The 22,710-nt window shown below is 33.6% G+C and overlaps 1 protein-coding gene across 8 annotated transcripts in view; it reads right to left on the bottom strand.

The window, feature by feature from the left end:
- Positions 1-584: 584 nt before the first annotated feature.
- Positions 585-22,710, bottom strand: part of LOC143230438 (cyclin N-terminal domain-containing protein 1-like) — a 123,919-nt gene continuing 101,793 nt past the window's right edge. For 5 of the 8 annotated variants that reach the window (XM_076463982.1, XM_076463983.1, XM_076463987.1 and 2 more), the window contains one exon: positions 591-885. In XM_076463982.1, the coding sequence (XP_076320097.1) occupies positions 778-885 (108 nt within the window). In that variant the 3' untranslated portion in view covers positions 591-777. Of the gene's footprint in view, positions 886-10,146; positions 10,280-22,710 lie in introns of all 8 variants that reach the window. The other 3 variants (XR_013016441.1, XM_076463988.1, XM_076463984.1) reach the window with 3 other exon arrangements.

The raw sequence follows: 22,710 nt of genomic DNA, 5'->3' as shown, positions 1-22,710 counted from the left end.
TTACAAGATGTGAATGATATTTCATGAACAACACACCTTTTTCTTTTGAGAGTCACGTTTTTTAAATGAAAAATTCCAGAAACAACAAGTGCATGTTATATAGTAATAAATGGTACATTCATAATTATTGGATCTAATTATTGTGACATTTTTACTGTTTTTTTGGTTCTGTGGTAATTATCTTCCTTCAATGATGTTTTTGTGAATGTTTGAATTGTTTAGTTATTAAAAAAAAACTTTTAAAAACGTAGTTTTGTAAATGGAGAAATTTTAATTGTTACATGTAACAAAATATAGCTGACATTTGCTTTTTACCTGTAACTTTATTTATAAACAAATGTTTTTCTTGGGAAACGTTAACTAATCATTATCTTTATTAACGTATTAACAATAACTGACCCTTCAGTGGCACGGCGGCATGTCTTCGGACTTTCAACGCTAAACCGTGTAGCTTTGTTCTTAATTCAAAACAATAACTAATTACCACAGTATTGCAAAAGTTAACTTACGAATTATAACTTATATGTTATAATACTATTTTTTATCGGGCTGAATGAACAAAGCTTTCTCAATTATAACGCAAAATATATTGAATGAATTATATCCATTTTTATTTTCATACACTCCATATACAAAAAAAAAAAAAAAGTATTAATAATATCACGAAATATATTTAATCCTGAAAAGATATAATGTCAACAAAAATATAGAAATTATCTCATACATACGTAAACGTAGCTAAATGAATAATTAAGTAAACAAAACGTTTAGTTTATATCACATCACAATATGGCCGTGTTCAAGAACTACACTGAGTATGGTGTTGCTGAAGTCAGTGATGTCTTCTACTGGGGAGTTAGTTATCTCATGAAGTTGTTGAGTAATCTAGTATAAAAAAATAAAAAATATTTAAATAAAACGAGTTCAAAAATATTTAATTTTTAAAACGAGTTCAATTCAAATAATACTTATATATAAATCGTTTTGAGACATTTATAGAGCGAACAACGTTTCGACCTTCTTTCAAACACATCTGCTGCCGGTAATCCAATATTATAAATCTCAAATATACCTACATTTACAGAATAATGTCACTCTATACATGTATTCAACATTACCTCTTGGCTCTGTTTTTCGGAAGTGCAAGATTCATTATATATTTCATTTATTTTTTGTCACAGTTGACATTTCATCTTAATGTGATAAATTGCGGAGGTTACTGATCGACAGTATGTCTTACATAATGTTGGTAATTATTCTTTCACTGGAATTTTTATACAGCTTTTGATGATAAATAGATCTTATTATTATTGGGATTAGCACTGCATGCCATCGAAGAGTTAGTTATCAGTAGATGTGACATTACATCATAGTGAGATTGATAATGATTTATCAGGTTGATTTAGAATGTAGTCTAAGCACGATATATATCAATCATTTATAACATATCAATTATAATGGTATCTAACGCCTGATACCAACAAAGCGGGATGAGTTATGTTATTAAGCGAAAGAATCCATGCTGGCTGCACCGTGTAACACGCAAGGTATGTTACGTTATTCTTACTGGAAACCTGTATAGAATCAGTAAAGATTGGTTACATATTATGGTCAGTGTTATTTTAATGTAATAATGTCACACGAAACACTGGTAAAGATCGTACATGTATTTTTCTATGTTGACGTTGTGTAAATTATAATAACTATTTATTTTTATATACAGCGGATGTTTTTAATTACTTTCTATTATGTACAAGTGAAATAAGAACTAATTTAGAAAAAATGCTAGAGAAGTCGAACTAAACTAGAAATATTCCATAAAATGTGAAAACGTACTCGCTCTTGAACAAAGTGATTGACTGGGCTTATTTAACTTATTTCTTTCATTAATACCTTTTATACCAAAGATGATCTCCACAGTACTTTAGAAAGAAAAATTGAATAAACTTAGTGTTTACTGGAGTGTTATGTTTTGTTGGAGGTTTCTTCCAAATATTGGTTATTTTTTCGTTAATATCGGGAATATATGGTATGAAGCAGTTTAAAGTTTTACAGTTTGTTGTTTCTATTAAATTATTTTTGAGTGTTTGTTGTTGACTATGTTGATGGTCTTAGTGTGTGTATAATTTTTCAACAGTTTTTGAAGCAAATTTGCTGATGCTGATGAAGTGGTGTTTTATTTGGCTGATTTCATCATTCATTTTGTCATGTGAACATCGTTTTGTGGCTGTGTTTATTTGGCTTGAGTTCTTGCTCTGTTTCATGAGCTGAGTAACAGGGAATTGATTGTCCAGTATCCAGTGCAAATTGAGAAATGGACAGACATTATACAAGTGTTTCGTACTTCAAGTTTACACTTCCAAAAGTGTATAATGATACAATGATAATTATTGATAGAGACAAACTTGGATTATGGGATCTTACACTAGGAATTTGGCATTATTTAACAACAGTTTGTTTTGAATTTAGCACAAATCTACACGCGGACTACCTGCGCTAGCTGTCCCTAATTTAGCAGTGTAAGGCTAGAGGGAAGGCAACTAGTCATCACCACTCACTGCCAACTCTTGGGCTACTCTTTTACCAACGAATAGTAGAATTGACCGAAACATTATAATGATCCCACAGCTAAAAGAGCGAGTATGTTTGGTGTAACAGGAATTCAAACCTGCGACTATCAGATTATTAATGGAGTGTCCTAGCCATACTAGGCCAGAAATTGTAACACATAGCAAACATAGCCAGATGACAAACAAGATTAAAGAAAATTCCAAACCAAGTACAGGTATTGATGAATAAATAAATCATCAAGTAAATAATACAAAGAATGACAGATTTTTAACTCCTGTTTGAATACAGAATATGCATTGAGAACAAATACCCTTATCAGAGTTAAGAGCATGATGCAATATTGGATGGACATTAAGGCATAACTAAAATGACAAGGTATGATCATAGAAAAACTGCTGCGAGTACTTTTGGAAGTATAGAGACATAGTTAAGATATGTCCAATATACCAGCTGGGTGATACGAAAAGCATGAAAGTAAAACTTCTGACGGTTAGTTTATTAACAGTTATAAGTGAATCCTTTAGTTCTGCTAGTACTAATATTACCAAACCATTCTCAGTAACAGAGCAAGGTTATAAGTATATTATGACAGTAGAAGAAGTAGCACTAGAATAATAACAAATAACATGAGAGCCCATAGTGCTGGTTACAGAATTCAAAGGTCAGATTTCTTGAAGACTTCTTATCAGATTTAGGTAGAAATTTTCAATAAAAAATAATACAATAATTATGGAAAGTAACAGAAGTAAAAAATTAAACACACAGGAATATAATAATGCCTTTTGTTCTATTTACGTATTAAGAAGTCTTCCATGCTACAACAGGATTTTCACCCTCTGAGTTTTTAAATGGTAGAGATGTTAAGATTTCATTAGACTGACTAAAAACAAGACAACCCAGAGACAAAGCCAAGTCACAAAATGTGTTAACATATGTGACTAGCAGAAGTTAACAGCAAAAGCTACTTAAATGAGGGTATATATATATACACACACACGAAAGGTTTGCTATAAAAGTACTAAATAATGAGAACGTACGATGAATAAGTTCGCTACAGTATTGGACTCAGTATCCAAAAATAGTTTAGCAGCAAGGTAGTTAGGTATTCTTCCTATGCTTAAGTGTTGGTCAAGTGACATGTAAAATATACTGGAGCTGGAAGAGCAGTGGAACGAACATATAATGCACAATACCTAAAATTTAGAGGCTAGTAGTAACGAGAGTGAACAGAAATTATCATATCCATATAAGTAGAGAGAGCACGTCAACGTTTTTTAAAGATTCAAATTTAAGCAACAGGAGAAGGTGCATGAGATTGTGAGAGCTTATGAGAGTGTAAATTGTATTGTGATAAACGGCCTCAAATTGAGAGTGCAATACAATTTGAGAGAAGCTCTAAAACGTGAGATAGAGAAATTATCAAAAGAATGAACACTTACGGTATCGTTTAGACATTATTTAATGACTGTTGTGTTAGAACCTAAGATTCATTGGTTAGGGTTATGTACTGATTTACTGAAGTTGAATTGAAGCTACTATCCTCATTCTTACCCATTAACGTTCATATAGGATATGAAAAATAAGTCAAATTTCAGTGTATTAATAAAATTTGCTTATTGAAAGGCTATTTCCAAGTTGAGTTATAGGAAGAGGATAAAGGGATAATAGCATTTTCCGCCCATTATGAAATATGTGAATTGAACAGAATCTTCATGGAAGCAAAGAATGTTGCTTCAACAGTATTTCAGAAGCTAATGTGTAGCGTGGCTTAGTAGAGAAGGTCACAACTTAAATAGATAGCATTGGCATACACACTAATGATTGGGATGAGCACCTAAGAGTATCAAGGGAAGTACTAGAGGGGTTGATTAAAAAAGACTTAACAGCAAAATCATAAAAATAGTTTTTGAGGTTGAAGTGCACAAATAATCTAGGTCACATGATGAGCAAAATATTGTCTCTTTGGAGACAAAGGTAAAGGCTATCAGAGATTGGGAGAAACTTACGACAAAGAAAGAGAGATGGCACTATAGCACAGGAAGTTTATTCTGAGTTTGCAGAAATAGTATAGGCCTAGCATAGCCAGGTTGTAAGGCTGCTTGACTCTCAATCTAAAGGTTGCGAGGTTCAAATCTCCATTCCATAAAACATGTTTATCCCTTCAACCAAGAGAGCATTATAATGTGATGGCAAGAGACTATTCCAACAGTTGATGGTGAAAGATGATAACTTGCTGCATTCCTTCTTGTCTTTCACTGCTAAATTAGGGATGGTTGGTGCAGATAGCCATAGTGTAGGTTTGTCTTAAATTCAAAACAATTCAAATCAAACCAGAAATAGCATTTCCAGTCACAACATTAACCTGTGAATCAGAACCAAATATACTGTGTTGGATGAAGCTAGGGAAAAGGTTTATATAACTGTAAGGATGTTAGCCATCATTCTGCAGGCTGGTGTTGTGTGTGAATGTCTAGTCATGCAAATGAATGAAAGAATAAGAATGTATGAACTTACTATTTCAAACCTTCAACAGTAAAGTTGAAATGAAGGAGACAGAGGTTGTTTTCTAATTAACTGTTTATGAATATATAAGTATAAAAAATACTGTGAATTTTTTTAATGTTGTAGCAACATATGTATGAGAGTGAACCTTTTAAAATGTTGCAGTAATATGTATATTAAACTGTGAAGTTCATATAATATCCAGTGAAACTGCGAGCTGTAATGTGATATTTACAAATACAGAGAACATTATCTGCATCCAACAAAAGAATGTGCATGGGGAAATACTTTTAAAAAAATGTGTGTGATATGTAGGAACTTCAGAGACTGTGATAATACTGAGAACAGAAATAAGCACTGCTGAGACTGAATAAAATCAACATTGTTAATTCTATTTAGGAAAAGGGTGAGATGTGTTATGAAGTTAGGTGTAAGGTAACATCAGATGAAGTTTTGAATATTTAAAAGAGTGGCTGGCTTCTGGCTAGACTCTAATATGTTGGGAGATTACATTAGAAAATTACTGTAGTGAGTAGATATAGCAGATGCTTTTCTAAGTTCAGGTGGTGTGAAAATCACAAGACTTCTTATGGTTGTGAACTGATATACAGGTAACAGATGAAAGGTCAGAAGGAAGGGAGCCAGCCTGACATGAGCTTAAGACAGGAACTTAAGAAAAGAAAGAGAAGATTGAAGAGAGAATGAATAAATTGAAAGAGGCAAAAATGTATGAAAGTGAACATTTTGAAATGTTGCAGTAATATGTATATTAAACTGTGAAGTTCATATAATATCCAGTGAGACTGTGAACTATAATGTGATACTTGCAAATACAGTTTTCGAAATTTGTGCAAAGCTACATGAGGGCTATCTCCACTAGCCGTCCTGAATTTAGCAATATAAGACTAGAGGGAAGGCTGCAAGTCATCCCCATCCACCACCAACTCTTCGGTTACTCTTTTACCAATGAATAGTGGGATTGACTGTCACATTATAATGTCCCCTTGGCTGAAAGAGCAAGTATACTTGGTGTTACAGGGATTCGAACCCACCATAAGAAGAGAAAGTAATGTGCAAGTACAACACACTCACAAGAAGTACATACCAAGCTAGTTGCAATGTATGTAAATGCATAATATTTTATTTTTGTTTCTAAATGTTTCTAAACTTTTAACTCAAAAAATACTAAATCACGAAATAACCATGTGTTAATTCTGCCCTAGTTTATATTTTCTTTAATAAAATTCTGTCATGGAAACTATACTTCTGTTTCATGGGATTGTTTAGTCATGACCTTCTTTACCTTATGTGTCTAAAACTACTGTGCAACTGTAGCATGGAGTGGAGCTATTTAAAAATACTCATAATACAATCTTCTGACTGATCAATAAGAGATATAATATACTGGTGTTTCCATATATATTTCTGCAATGAAATTGCCAGAAGTGACTGGTAAATTTTTATGTTTCATCCATGTTTCAACTTAAATAATGATTTTAATTTGTAGTTTGCTGATATACGGACTTTTATTACATCTTACTGTCAAAGTACAATCTTTTCTATATTTATTTGACCCTAACCAGAAAAATGAGCACCTTTCATATGTAATGTACACACATTCATATCAGTATTTACATACGTTCTGAATTGATTTTTCTGTCTACATGCATGAAGTAGTTACTGAGTAAATACCCAAGTAGTAACAAAGTATGTAGAATATGATTGGATAAATATGCATAAGTTGTTTTGAGCATTTGTTTGTGAATACACACATACACATCTGTTTTATGTAAAATGGATGCTTTTGGTATAATCCTTTTCGAAACAGATCACTGCTTTCTTCTGACAATTTCTCTGTAATTGATGTATACTTGTATCTCATAACATGCTTGAAGTTACAGGACATCAAATTGTTCAAGTCTCCAGAAGTGGTATGAAGCAAGTGAACATTGCAGGAAGAGTAAAGCACCCACAGGGTATTGTATCCAGAATCCTGAAACATCATTAGACTATAGGAAACTTTGTTCCAGGAAAGTCTAGTGGTAAATTCTGAAAAACTACTGCCTGAGACAATTATGGATTGATAAGGTAAACACATCAATGTTGAAAGTAGTCTTGCAAAACCTTATGACTGGAATGAATACATCCATTCTATATTATTCACAATAACACTGAATATGATATTGAACAAACAAGGCTACTTTACAATAAGATCTATTTTCAAACCAATATTAAGCAGAATTCATCAACCTATTGCCATGATACTTGAACAAGACAGCATGCCAACTTACAGATAGGACACTGTTTTCTGCTTCTTATAGCTGGTGGCAGGATTCTTGTTAGTCTTTTCTTGGAGATCAGATGAGAAAAGACTGCTTTTTAACATAGGGAACACATAGTAGGTGGTGCAGTACATGTTTAGGCACCTTTGTATTATGGTGTAAAGATCGCTCTTCATGTCTTCCATAAACAGGTCAATGACGCTTCTTACAGGCATCACACAGAAAAGATATTTCTGCCATATACTAGGGCAACATTTGGCAATAACTTTGTGTTTCAGGATGCCCATATCATGCATAACGTACATGATAATCATGGCCAGGAAGATGTTATAAGATTGCCATGGCTAATAAATTCTTCTGATTGTAATTCCATTGAAAAGTGTTGGGCAGAACTATGGTAAAAAATGGCTAACCACAGCCTTAAGCTAGGTACTGTAGCTGAGTTGCAGCACTTTCTAGTGACAAGGTTGGATGAAATCAAGGTGATTACACTTATAACCTCATTGACAGTATGCCACATCACCATGCAGGGGCTATTAGAGTATAAGAAGGTCAAATCAAGTGCTGAATGTTTAATATGAATTGATAGAAGGTTACTGACAATATTTATAATAACTTATGTTACATATTGTGTAATGTAATATACTTTACCACAGACGAGTCTTGGATTTATTATGTTATGTATACAAGATATGAAAATTTCAAAGAGCCAAAAATTTTAATTTAGAAGTTAATTAAATTTTAATATGTATCAAATTTATGATATTTGCCAACAAGATTGATACCCACAATTTTCTTTCGTAACACAAATATATTGTAATATACAAAAAAACAACACAATTTATAATAATGGATATTACAAATAATGATATATATACAACAGTTTTACAAACTTATAAACAATACTGAGTCTTATATCTGCTCTGCAACTGAGTCTTTTATCAATGTTCAGGGAGAGCAAATTAATTCTTTGTCAATACACCTGTACACTTATTTTGATGGTTGGCTAAGCTTGAAGCATCCTTAAATTTTCATGAGTGACAATATCTAATATCCTCATAAAAATACTAACATTCCAAGTTAATTCAGTGAAGTTGGACAGTTTGTAATGTTTGAAATCTATAAATGTTTCTGGTCCAGTTATGTGTGTGTTAGTAGATAGCCCAATGTAGCTTTGCTATAAAAAGAGTCCACTGAGGGGAAGCAAACTGCTGATGTTGGCATTGTAAATTGATAGACTTACTGCTGTACTAGTGGGGGGCATCCAGTTCTGTAGTTTTACAATTAGTAGGTGTTAATCACAATTATAACTTCCAAAGCCTATAGCACACTGACTGTACCTAATAATATTCTTCTATTATTATCTCTCAGCTAGCTATTTTTATAAGAATCTTGCAAGTTTCTCAAAGTTTAAAAAATGTACAAAAATGCAGTAGTTTTCTTAAAACAAATATTCTTGACTCTTACTCTCAAGAATCTTCTACAAATTTAGAGAACAGGTGGGATTTGTGCATATGCATCCAACAATATATGTCACATGCACAGAAAAAAAACCAACTATACTGAAACAAACATAGGCACTAAAATAACTGTACAAAAGTAAATCTGTTACAACTGCCATTATATATGTTTTGGTAAGGTTTTGTTGGAAAAGTGAAATGGTGAACTATAAGTATTCCTATAGGTGCCCCCAGGGGCTCAGTGGTGTGTCTGCAGACTCACACCACTCCAAACTGGGTTTCGATACCTGTGGCAGGCAGAGCACAGATAGCCTATTGTGTAGCTTTGTGCTTAACTCCAAACAAACAAACATTCTACAGGTGTTTAATAAAATTTTTGCTGTTTTGATAAATCATTCCTGATGTACATAGAACCTGTCATTTTACAAGCTACATATGCAGATTTTCAACAGATCATGCATTTCTCAGTTTAACAGCATTAAGTATATTTGTATTCCATCTTAAAAATAATGTTCTTATTTGTTACAAAATATTTTGTAACATTATGGCCGAGACTGAACATGATGGCTGTGGTTTATAATTAAGATGTATACATATTAAAGGCACCAGCTAGAATAATTGTTGGCATGATACATGCAGATAAAGTTATCCAAGTTAGCAATGTAGACAGTATCACCCCATTTGCATTGTAATAGCAAACAAATCATTCCAAATACATCTAAAGTAGGTAGTTAAAGACTGCCCACATAATCAAAGTTTACTTCATCAAAAAAAAATCACAGGAAGTTACTGAAAAAATCCACCTTTGTATTTTTCATATCAGATAGTTTTCTGGGAAGTTCATATTATGTAGCATAATACATTTACAAATTATTTAAAGATGCTATCACACAGGCTTCCTTACAGCACCATGCTAGAAAAGATCATGCATCATTGAAGTAGCTTATTAATATTAGAGAATCAGAAGAAGTGCAACTTTACTGGAGAATGCCAATGGGCTTACCAGCATGGAAAAACAGACTGATTTTCTCACCAGATGTCAAGTTTGTATTTTTGTACAGGATTCAGATCCTGGACATAATATTGTCATAAAAGCCAAGTTTAAACCACATGACGAATCAGATAAGTTGTCAGGGTTTCACTTGTGTATAAATATAGAATACAATGAAGAAAAGTATACTAGATAATAAGTAAAGCTGACAGAGTGTGTGGACCAAAATTATGCATGTCCACAGACTGAAAAATGTAGTACAAAAACATGTAACTTCTGGCAATTTTTTTGCTAGATTAAAGGTCCACAATAGTTACAAAATTAGTCCAACAACTAATACCTTGCTTTGGAGTACCAGGGGAAATCCATGCTGATCCATGAGCAAACTTCATCAGTAGAGTATTAAACGGAGCAAGGACCTTATGTTACATTATCATCCTCAACTTATGATATGGCCGAGTGAGTCATTCAAACTGTAAAAAGTATAATTTATCAGTTTATGAATTCAGATTGAACTGAAATATGTATGATGAAGTACTGCAAAGAGAAGAAGTATCTTATTAACTCTTCAGATATGTTAATATTTGGATGAAAAGTTATATTCACTGAATATATCATGTTATAGGATTTTAGATTAGTTAACAGGGATAGAATATTAAAAAGATGGGAAAGAGTGACTCAATGTGTAAAATATGAGTTATATATGGATATAACAAATAATGAGGTTTTGGTTTCAAATTATAAAAAAACAAGTTTTGAAGAGATGAGGCAAGCATTATCTGTTGTGAATTGAGTAACTGAATTAAGTTGATGATCATACGTAGAGAATTTTCAAAAATAAATATTCTAATATTCACGTAAGACTTGTTCCTTATAAGAACAAATAAGTTACTTCAATGTAAACACCAGGTTGGTTTACAAAGGACATAAAGGATAAAATTAAAGCAAAGCATTAAAAATTTAAGGAGTTTGATCTGACTGTTGTAAGTGGAGATTTAAAGTATTGTATGAGATCAGGATAGTTGTTCAAACAGGAAATTAGGAAATCAATAAAATTATTGGAAGTAATTTTGGTGGAAACTATAAAAATCAATAGTAAGGATTTGTTTCGTATATGAAAAGCATATGAAATGTTAGAATGGGATTAGAGCTTTTTAAGTGACAAGACATGAAAGTTAATATATATTCTTACTGAATTATACTTTTCAACTTTTACTAATGAAGACATGAAAATGTTCCTCATACTGAATAGCTGTTAGATGGAAATAAACTTAAACAGAATTATCATATTAATTTCAAGCTTCTTAATAAAAACTTGGGAATTAAAAAAACAACAAAGCTCCTGAGGTAGATAATATTTCCTGAGGTAATTTGAATTTTGTATGTCAGCCACTTGATATTATATTTTGCAAGTCCTTGAATAGTGGAAATGTGCCAGAAGATTATAAGTTGACTTTTGTCAAAGGAGCTGGTAAAAAGAGACTTTTCATATTCATTTCACAAGGTTTAAAATATTGTTGGATTCATCAGCATGGTTTCACAAGGAGAAAATCTTTGAATATCTAAGCTTAGGATCAGGCATTGAACAGTCTGCTAGAGATTTGAATCATTCCAGGCTTTAGATATCTCATTTCTCTTTTGCAGTCCCCATGAAGGTTGGAGGCATGAATTGATTGGTCTTACTCATAGAACTCTCTATGCCTCCCCTTTTTTATACTGGATCTGACAGGTACCAGGAGGAGGGATTTACAAAGGTTAGTCTCTTCCTGGAGCATATTTACATGTACTTTTGGCACCCCAGTGAATGATCAATCTCTGGAACATAGCAACAAGGTGAAGATCTACTTGTGTTAGCTCATCATACAACCCTGCATGATTCCAGTTATTAGGAGCTATCATTAGTACAATAGGAATTTCTCCATTCCCCTATACCTTGACCCATGAATTCTGGTCCTCATCTATGTGTGCTAACTACTTCACTTGCTAATGGAAGGTCCAGCCTTTCTTCACTAGTTACCAAGGGTTTGACCAAATCTGGGGCTGTTGTTCTCTAAATAGAAGTGGACTGAGAGTTTGACAAAGATATTCCCATGCAGTCTCAAATATAGAAGATTCCTAACTATTCTAATGGATCTTCTCTGCCACTGAGATGAATTCTCAGGAACACCACCTGTTTACATGGTCTGAGTGCATTATATGTGAACAGATCTTCTTTAGTCAGCAGTTGTGGCTTGACTAATATCAATACCTGTCACAGCATTGGCAAAAGTCCCATGTCCAGGAAAGGACTCCAACTTAACCATTTTTATCCACAAATGGACAATTTCTTTTTTGACAATGAGTACTACTGTAGTCTGACAAACCATTCTTTTCATTGAAGTATTATTTCAAACTCAAGGAGTACAAGAGCTTTACTTGGCTAATGTATATATATGTTACCTCACTAAAGACAATATCAACAATAAGTCCTAGTGGCATTCCACATATTTTCTTTCCTTCTTCTCTCTACTTGCAGTAGCCATGGAATGAAATCACCTTCTCATCAAGTGTCAGAAAAATGAGGTGAATCTACACTCACAGAGAGTTCATTCAAGAATTTGTGAGAGATAATTTGACTGAGAATTCTCTGTAGTTTGAAGATAATAAAGCTTCTTGTTTGTTTGTTTTGTTTTTTGAATTTTGCACAAAGCTACAAGAGGGCTATCCATGCTAGCCCTCCCTAATTTACCAGTGTGAGACTAGAGGGAAGGCAGCTGGTCATCACCACCCACCACCAACTCTTGGGCTACTTTTTTACCAACAAATAGTGGGACTGACCATCACATTATAACACCAAGTTATAATTAAAGAGTGAGAATGTTTGGTGTGACAGGGATTCAAACCCTCAACCCATAGAGTACGAGTCAAGTGCACTAACCAACTGGCCATGTTGGGCCAGGAGAGACTGACTGAATTGTTGATCAAGTAGTTCTTCAGATTACTGAATGTTGGTGCTAGCTAATCAGTAAGTTGGATAAGTTCATAATCAATCAAGAAAATGTATGTTGAAAAGTTCTGTATTTCAATTTAGGTGTATAGATGAGTGTGGCTGTAACAAACATTAAAAATGGAAATAAAATATGTTATTACACATTATTTTTCTGAATAAGCCAAAAAGAACCCACTAAACAATAGGACATATAACAATAAAAGTGTCAGAAGTGAATTACTTTGGTAAAAATAAAAACGAACTTTGACTAAGTTTCAAGTTGGTAATCCAATCAAGAAATGAGATATGAACTTTATTAGAGATGATGAAACAATTAAAATAAGTTCAAGAAGGTACTGAGAATTAATTTCTAGAAAAGCAAAAAAAGATCAAGAGGTAAGAGATGGAAATGTAAGAGAAGGATTAAAATGAAAAGAGTTAACATTTAAAGAAATATTCAATATTAAATGTGATTGAGAAAATGATTAATGAATGTACTGGGAATGAACATATGAGTTACAACAAGTTTGAAGGTGTAAATGAAGATATTGACAATATACTGAAAGGCTGTAGTTACAAAATCATAAAAGTGAAAGGAAATTAATGAAAGACTGTAATTTGGAAAATAAATTGGTACATGCAAAGATAAAACAAGCTACACCTCTTTCTGCATCTGCTCCTAAGTTCAAGTCTAAAACGATATTTACTGTTAAATAGAGACCAGAAAAAAATAATTTGGTCTGCACTTGTTAACTCTGGTACTATGCAATCAATAGCCATCCTAGATCACTCCACCTATATCACTACCAAATCCAGTTTCATAATTTAATTGATTCATCGATAACTTCATCCAATTGTAAAACCAGTAGACTATGATGTAAAAGGTATCATGGGACTCGTATCAAATTTAGTTCAAATTAATTTTCCAAGTAAACAAGTCAAATAATGAATAACAAACTATCCATGTTTCTGCCATTTTAAAAGGACTATCTTTAATGGCATAAAGTAGGCTTCTAGATGAGAGCCATAACCCTTATCAAGCATTGATTAGGAAGTTAATACACATGATTTCTTTTGTGTGTGATCTTGTGGGCTAACTTCCTAATCAAATATTATCAAGCATTAATAGCTGCCTTATTCAATACGTTTGAAATGACAAACTAGAAGAAAATATCCAAAGTAAAGCTTTGGAAAAAGGTATGGTCAAAAGAAGAAACCTTAGACAAGCTTAGAAATGTTTTCCAAAATATCTTACCTAGATGCTCCATGTATAATGATGAATTCATTAACATATGAACAACTTGTAGATGTTATAACAAGTAAAGATATTATAAAAAGACTGATTCATATGTTTGGAATTATGCACAAAGCTACACAATGGACTATCTGTGCTCCCTCAACATGGGTGTCGAAACCAAGTTTCTATGGGTAAGAGTCTGCAGACATACAACTGTGCCACTGGAAAACACTATAAAGAGACTGAAGTAAATTACTTGTAGATCTTTAAAGGAAGTTCTCCAGTTTGTGATGGAATCTGTAATCATTAACATTGCAGACAGACAATTAAATACAACAACTAGAAGTTGCAAAACTGTCAGTTCAACTAGCAATGAAATATCAAATCCCCCATAATGATAGTCTAAAAGAACGGAAAAGATTAGTTAAAGAACTAGTTACTCAGAAGAGAAAATAACCAAAAGATAATAAACATTTCAACTGTAACATGAAAGAACATATCACCAAATGCACATAAATTCCTATATGGAGAAACTCCTCATAAAAGATGTTTATGTGATGGATTACTATTATCTATTTTAATAGTGATGTTTGTTTCAGTTAATTATATATTGAAAAATACATGTAACTATACTGTTATACATGTAATGCAAAATTCTCACCTATTCAGTACAGTTGAAGAAGATTCTTGAGTGTAAGAATCAACAACTCACTATGTGTGTATGTAAATACTACTAACGTACCAGCAGTACTGTAGTGCAAGCTGAAGTTTCTGAAAACTTGCCTCATGCTTATAAAACAAAACCAACAGATGCAGTGGTGGCACCAAGATAATTTTGTTTGGGGGGCTGAGGTAAACTGTAGAGGGGCTTTCCAAAATGCCATCAGTATGAAGTATAGATGGTAAATTATAATAATGTAAATACCAAGGTACATTTCAGAAAGGTGTGCTATTTTGAACTGCGTTTTCAATGTAGTTTTCATTGGAAACTCATACTCTGATTAATAATTCATTATTACAAATTAGAAATAATGTGTTTATGAAAATATGCATATATGTAAATGAGAAAGCTCACCTAAATTCCACCCAAGGTAATACATAATAATAAAGAAAATCAAGATTAGCTTAGATTGAACATTTAATATACCATTAAGAGTAAAGCTACAAATAAAAAGAAATATAACATAAAGACATACGTTTACATAGCAGAAACGAATTATCCCATGTGAAGTTAATACACTCTGAGGAAAAGTAAGGTCACTATCAGGTTAACTATCTTTCATGTGTTTATAGTCAATATTACTTCAAAACAATGTGCCTGTTCTGGTGATTAGCAGCAAATTTTGTATGGTTGATACACAATGCAAAATGAGCTAAATGCTTCATAGTTTTCACCATTACACAATACAGTTATACATGCATGCTATGTTTTACTTTTCAATAAAAGCTAAATGAAATTAATGGGTAAATACCTGTGAAACCTTTGGTTTATCAAGTAAAATCCCAGATGATCTGTTGTAATTTGAAATCAATGTGGTTGTCTAACCTTTGTTAAAGCTCAAGATAGAATGGCATTACTCAGGGAGCAGCAATACAGCGCATGAGTTTCAGTGCATTCAGTACGTTGCTATGGGACGCATGACACATACTTCCGTCTTAATGAAGACGTTGAGTTCTACAGATCTATGTCTCTCTGATGTAAATTGTTAAGCAACAACGACGATTGTGTTTTCCACATTTCACGAATATATGTAGGTAACAATATTGGGGGCTGAAGCCCCCCTTGAACAGATGTGCCAACAGACAGTATATATATACTACTGGATACTATAATGGTATACTATAAACTTCAAAAGTTATAACTGTGATTAGTGCTTACTAATCTGTAACTTCATATATTTAATCAGGAACATTTAAAGATTTCAAACATTACAAGTTATTTAACTTCAGTGGATTAATGTCAAATGTTAGTATTTTTATGAAGACACTGTATAAATTCAGCTGTGAAAAACTCATATGTAATTAAATGAAATTTATCTATATCAACACAAAATTAATTCCCTCATCATGAACCCTTGATAAGTATATCAAGGAAATTCTGTATCAGATAGAAAACTCAATATTGTTTAAGTTTGTAAAATCATCATACACAAATCATTATCTGTAATAACCATTATTATAAATTGTATTATTGTTTTTACATCAAAATATATCTGTATCAAGAAGAAAACTGTGTAACAATCTTGTTAGCAAATATCATAAATTTGATACATTTCAACAATTATTTAACTTGTAAGTTCAAATTACAATTTAACTCAGTTTTAGGCAATTTGAAGTCATAACATAATAAATTGGAGGCTCAACTGAGATAAATTATAATACAAAGCAAACCCTTTATAAAAATCAGTTGGGTATTTTGCACCAAAATCTGGACAGACATACCTTATAAAATTCTGCAAATGTCCATGACCTTTTTTTTTTTTAATTATTATTCTTCATTGAAAGTTGACTAAGTGGATATCAATATATAATATATGCAATATTGCTGTGAGCAGCTTCATCTTTACTCAATGCTTGTAAAATGCATGCTTAGACAAAACCTCAGGCACAAAAAAAATTGGCTCAGTAAATAATGTTTATGTGGAAATAAAGTCAATGCAGAAGCAGATGAAAAAAGTTAGTGGATAACACCACTGATTGGAAGTGTGTTGGGAACCCCTCTGTAAGAGATGAACTGATTAGCATGTGTATAAAACAACTGGTTGGAAAACTCTTTTGAAGCGAGTTGTCTCTTCTACAGGTGGGTCAGCTACCTTCACCAATAAGCAGGACAGCTACCCTCACTGGTTGGAAAAAGCCATCAATGTAAACTTTCTCACCAACAGATAGGATGTCAACCTTTAATACATGAAGGGGATACATTGGAACAAGGCAAAGAATTTCCATGAGCAAAGCAGTAGTTAGTCACTAAGATGATTCAGGAAAGCCTCCAAGATGAAAATGTTGAAACAAATGAAAGACTTGCTTAAAATATAGGTACTCAGCCACCCCAATAGCAAGAGGAGACAGAGGTGCAGTTGAAACTGCAATGCCAACTACCAAGGTGGCAAGTACCTACAAGGGGAGGACGTGATCTGCGAGTCGGTAGAAACCTTCTCCAGAATGGAAAGGGAGCTCTTAAGGTGATAAAAATTAAGTGGATCTTAGAAATATCTACAGCAAGTAGAAGAGAAACATTAAACATATCTTTAATTCTCAACTTCTGGGATTGGGGTTGATGCTTATCCAAATTCAAGGCTCCTTAATCCTACCTATACTACAGCATCCCCACATTAGTAAATTATCCAGTATGAGGTGAAGCACAGCTCTGTCAGTGTAAGACCTGAGTTAGAACTATGGATAACAAGGCACACATCAGCAGATCTGTACCTAATATAAAAGGAAGGAGCTGACAAGAGAGACCTGGGCCACTTTCTATGAACATTCCAGTAAGTGATTGTTTGGAACAATTTGTCAAAGCAGCATGTAATGCAACACCTAATCCTAAGCCTGGAAGGCCCAGTACTCTATTCAATCATGTATCTAACAATCATGGCTGAGTTCTAACATTTTGATCACACAGAAAAACAAACCATACACTGGGCAAAATCTAATACTTAGATAAGCATCCAAGAAAACTTGAGTACATTTACCAATTATCAACACTGGCTGCATGGAAAAGAATACTATAGAATGGTAGTTGTGTATTGCACTTGCATTCTTGTTGGAACATTTATCAAAAACTTTCAACTGAGGTAATGAAGTGTCAGCTGGCTGTGGACACTGTGTACTTGTATCCTAATGGGATCAATTTTTGATGTAAAGAGTTATGGAATGATCATCTTGGATTAACTGGAGTGGAGGAAAAAGCCAGTAACTGTCATGACTCTACACTTCTAAGTCATCATCTCTAACCAGGTGTAGTTCACCAATGCCTCAAATCGCTTTGATACAACCAGTCTGGTTACCTATGAACTGGTAGAGCTATCAAGGTCTTATCACAGTATTTTTTATCAGAATCACTGCAAAAACTACCTCAACTCTGAAAAGAGAGTGCAAGTCAGTGCTATGGTTATGGACTGATTGGAATTTTTGAACAATCTTTCTTTATCTTGCAAGGAAACAACAGTGATGAAATTATCCATGTCATCCAACTGTTTATTAGAAACAGAATGGGTGGAATCAAGTAGTAGTAGCTGCCATAGTTCAGGATTTATGAAACCTATGGAACCCAAGCTTGGTCTAGCCACTGATACAAAAGTAAGGGAGCTAGTAGATATCCCAGTTTTGAATGGGTTGGGTACTAAATGCAGCTTGAGAATGACCTCAAATCATGGTAAGGCAAGAAGTTTGAAGTTTCATTAGATTTGTGTTGTATTATCAGCATTTCATGATCAATGTCCTTAAGACAGCTGCACCATTTTCACTCTAACCAAGGTTGACAAATATTTTACATGGACTGAGGATTGGGAAAGTGCCCTCCAAATGCTGAAACAATGTTTGGTAAAAGTTCATATGCTGGCATATTTACAATGGGACAGTGAGTTCCAAGTGAATACCTATGCCAGTGAGAGTGTAATTGGAGCAATGCCATTGCATGTTTTAAGCTGACAGCTTCTAAGTGCAAATTCTGGATCATAAAGTATTCTCAAACACTACTGATACAACCTTTATGGAATAAAGTTCACTTTCTAAGAAATCATATCTTTTTGAACGGGCTCTCCTGAACTAGAAAAGGTATGAGAGGACATTGCAGGGGGATGATATGATCATGATATATATGTAAAAATGGCTGGTATGGGTTGAGAAATTTTTTTACGTAGAGGAGCGAACAACGTTTCGACCTTCTTCAGTTATTGATGACCAAATTCGCTCCTCTACGTAAAAAATTTTCTCAACCCATACCAGCCATTTTTACATAATATGTTTTTCTATGAGTGGGTTTTCTCCTCATCACGGATTATATGATCATAATTCACCGTCCAAGATTGCAGCACTAAAATGCAGATAGACTACTTCATCAGAAGAAAAGACTGTGTCCATTGTTTGAATGCCATGATCTAATGCACTGTGCCAGTTGAAAAACTGAGTGCAAGTGCATGTAGTATGCAACACTTATATGAGTGCTTGTAGGATTACAGTGGAATGTAGTACTGACTCTGTCATTCATAAAGACATACTACTCAACTTGCATTGAAACCAGTTATATATTACCTACTGTGAGAGTAGATTCTTCAGACTGTATATTATTCAAATGCTGGAAGTCATAAGGGTATTGCTCAAATTAATACCAATGTCTTACTATCATTGTATGAGTCAAATTTGAATTATGACAAAATTCAGAGTTTATTATTATACTATTTGAGTAGCAGAAAGAAAGTGTAGGATATGGCATGGCAAGCTCCACAAAGAATTGTTGTTTATGTACTCCATAACATAGCCTGGAATATTTTTTATTGCTTCTTAGAGATGAAGCAAGGTCATTGATAAGTGCTCATCACTGTCGATTATTTCACAAAATGGTCTGAAGCATATCTGTAGGTTGACATTTTAGTACAGTCTGTCACTGATGTGTTGGCAGATCAATAGATAGACTGCTATGAAGCTTAAATGTAAATTAAAGAGTTTGAACTGTCTGTGGAAAGTGAGATTTATAAACAATGTGAGTATCATATCTCAGGTTTTGTTTAACTGTGATGTAGTATTTTTCATCATGCACACTGAAATATCGTCAAAACACTTAGTTTTCTAAATAATTTCTAAACAGTGCAAAAGAGCTGGAGGCAAAAAGTAACTTTTTCTTGTCAAATGTAGAAATTCGTCTCTACATTTAAATGGTATCTGAAGGACATAAAGACAAAAATTACAAGTTGGTATCATCATGTTTAAATTAATGGAGTAACTAGGTAAAGGACTGAGCAGAATTTGATGGAATCAGGCATTAATTAATTAAGTACATTTTGTTTCTATGAAACTCAGCCCTTTGGAACAACAACCATATGGTATTGAATGGAATGAGGTGGGATTGCAATATAACTAAGGACCATTGTGAAATTCTCAAAGACAGCTTGTTTAAGTCTAACTCAAGACTCTAAGATGCATGAGTTGATTAATTTGTCTGCAAATAGTAAGGAACATATTGTACAGGTGTCAGATTTGTATAGGACCAGATTCTTTATAGTATGTGTCTATGATTTGTTGGCAACTAACTTCACTATTGGTAATCACAGTTATCTCCAGAGCTTTAAATAATTATCCCTTTTTTTTTGTCAAAGTCCACACAGTCCAGTTAATTTAAAACACTCTTTGACAATATGAGATGTGAAACTTACTTTACAAATTGCCACTATATGCTCTTTATGGTTAAACTTCCAATCATAAAGTCACTCTTACTTTCACTAACTTAAATTATTTGTACTAACTTGGTTGCCTATATATTATATATTGCCTGAATGAGGTCTAGAACTGTCTAAAAACTATGAGAAATTATCATATATCACCGACAAGAAAAATTCAGGATGTTCAAGCAACAGGATGCCAATTCACAATAATTGAAAAATATAACTCACATCAAAGTTAGATGAAAGAGTCATATATATTTTAACAAGCTCCTCTTCAAGAAAAATATTATATACAAATTTCATACACAATGTCTACTCATACAGTATGCACCAACATTTGCAGTCCTCTTGATGGCTTCATTCCAGAACCGATAGTTATAGAAGTACAAAGGCCTTCTCATGATCCTTGCACTGTCGATTTTGCATTTCTGAATGTTTGCAAGGAGCTGATGGTCCATTTTGATGACTATCTCCTTTCTGTGGAGGTAGTTCTGTAACTTTCAGATGTCAAAAATGATGACCAGACACCCTTGTTTGATCAGAGAGTTGCTCTTCTCACCACTAAACAGCTTTTAACATGCATACATTAGTGAAAACAGTCTTTCTACAGATTTTTACAGGAGTGCTGCTCCAATCCCAATGTCTGAAACATTGGCCTGAATGATGAATGATTTGTTGATGTCTGAAATTCTAAGGATTGGCAAACTTCCTAACATGTTTTTCACTTCTAGAATGCCATCTGCTGTGATTGTTCCCACTTCACCATGTTGGGTAGGTCTTTCTTAGTCAGTGGTGCAGCAACTTCAACACAGTTTGGAACAAACTTCTAGTAGTATCCTGCTAACCCCAGGAAGGATATGACTTGCTGCTTGATTGTTAGAGCTGGTGCATTTTGTATGTTGGTTGATTTCTCTCCTTCCATGGCTATCTGTTGGTTGTCTGTCTTGTGTCCAACAAAGTCCATCACAGATTAACCAATATAGCATTTTGATGCTGAAGATCAGACCTGTTGCCCTTACTTATCTGAACAATTCTCTTTCTGCAGGTGGTCTTCCAATATGGCAGATTCTCTCATTCAATCAAAGAGTATTTCTTCTAACTACTCAATAGTTTATCACTGATATATATCATAGAAAGCAGTCTATTTTTATAATTTTTGAGACATATTATTCCAATTCCAATATTTTATGCATCAGTTTGTTGATGTTTGACATTTTATGGATTGATGAATTTCCTTACTCATTCTTTAACATTTGAAACGTTATTTGATGTGGTTATTCCCACTTCACTTTATTGGGTTGGCCTATTTTTAGCTCAGACTGGTTAGTGTGAAAGTAACTTCCTACAGTATCCCAGAAAAGATCTGACTTGCTGATTGTTCATCGAAACTCGTGTACTTTATATGTGAACTAGCTTCTCCTCTTTCATGGCTGTCTGCTGATAATTTATCTTGTGTCCAACAAAGAATAAGTGATGTAGCATTATGATGGTTTAATAGTCAGACTTGTTGTCCTCACTCATCTGAATAGTTATCCAAGTTTCCTCAGGTGGTTTTCCAAGTTGGCTGTTTGGGTAGGATTGTCATTCACATAATGCTTGATGTTGGTTGTTTTGTGCAACATCTTCATCACCACAGTCGATTAGCCCAAGTGGCTTTCTATTTAAGTAGTAACATCCATTTTGTGCTATAAAGACTGTTTTGTCATTAGATCCTGTCTATATTGGGATCTGCCAATACCTTCACTTAAACTGATCTTTAAAAAACACTTGTACCTCACTCATTTTGCCATAGTAGCCCTTGGGTAGCCCATAATCAAACTTTGTTACAAACTTCAGTTTCCAAAAGTGATTTGAGCCAGCCCTCTTCTTCACAGTTACCATTGGCAAGCTGAATTAAAAGACTAAATGATTCCAGATCCTAACAGTGCCTCAACTTCTTACTTGATAAGATTTCTCACAGAGCATCTGATAGGGTTTCACCTTCACTGGATTCTTGGTCATAATCTTAATATTCTGTTGCACACATTCTGTCTTAACTGGCCTGTCTAAGAAAACATCTGTATATTGTCACAGTGGATCTTGTAGCTCTTTCTCCTGCTTGCCATCCAGTTCTTCATTGATACTGATGTTTTTGTTTGTCTCATCTCTATCCACTGGTCTTAAGTTTAGCAGCTTTTCATCTTCTATGACAAAGACACTGTCTTCTGGTTCTGTGTCTATGACAACTACCTGTTATGTCAATCTGTGCCTCAACAGTTGTACCTGTTAGACCTTCATTCTTCTTGAAGTACTTATTCAATAAATTGACATAACAGATCT

The sequence above is a fragment of the Tachypleus tridentatus genome, chromosome 10 (assembly GCF_004210375.1).
Source record: "Tachypleus tridentatus isolate NWPU-2018 chromosome 10, ASM421037v1, whole genome shotgun sequence".
Classification (NCBI taxonomy): domain Eukaryota; kingdom Metazoa; phylum Arthropoda; class Merostomata; order Xiphosura; family Limulidae; genus Tachypleus; species Tachypleus tridentatus.
The sequence above is the reverse complement of the archived record's forward strand: the minus strand, read 5'-3'. Positions and strand labels throughout refer to the sequence as shown.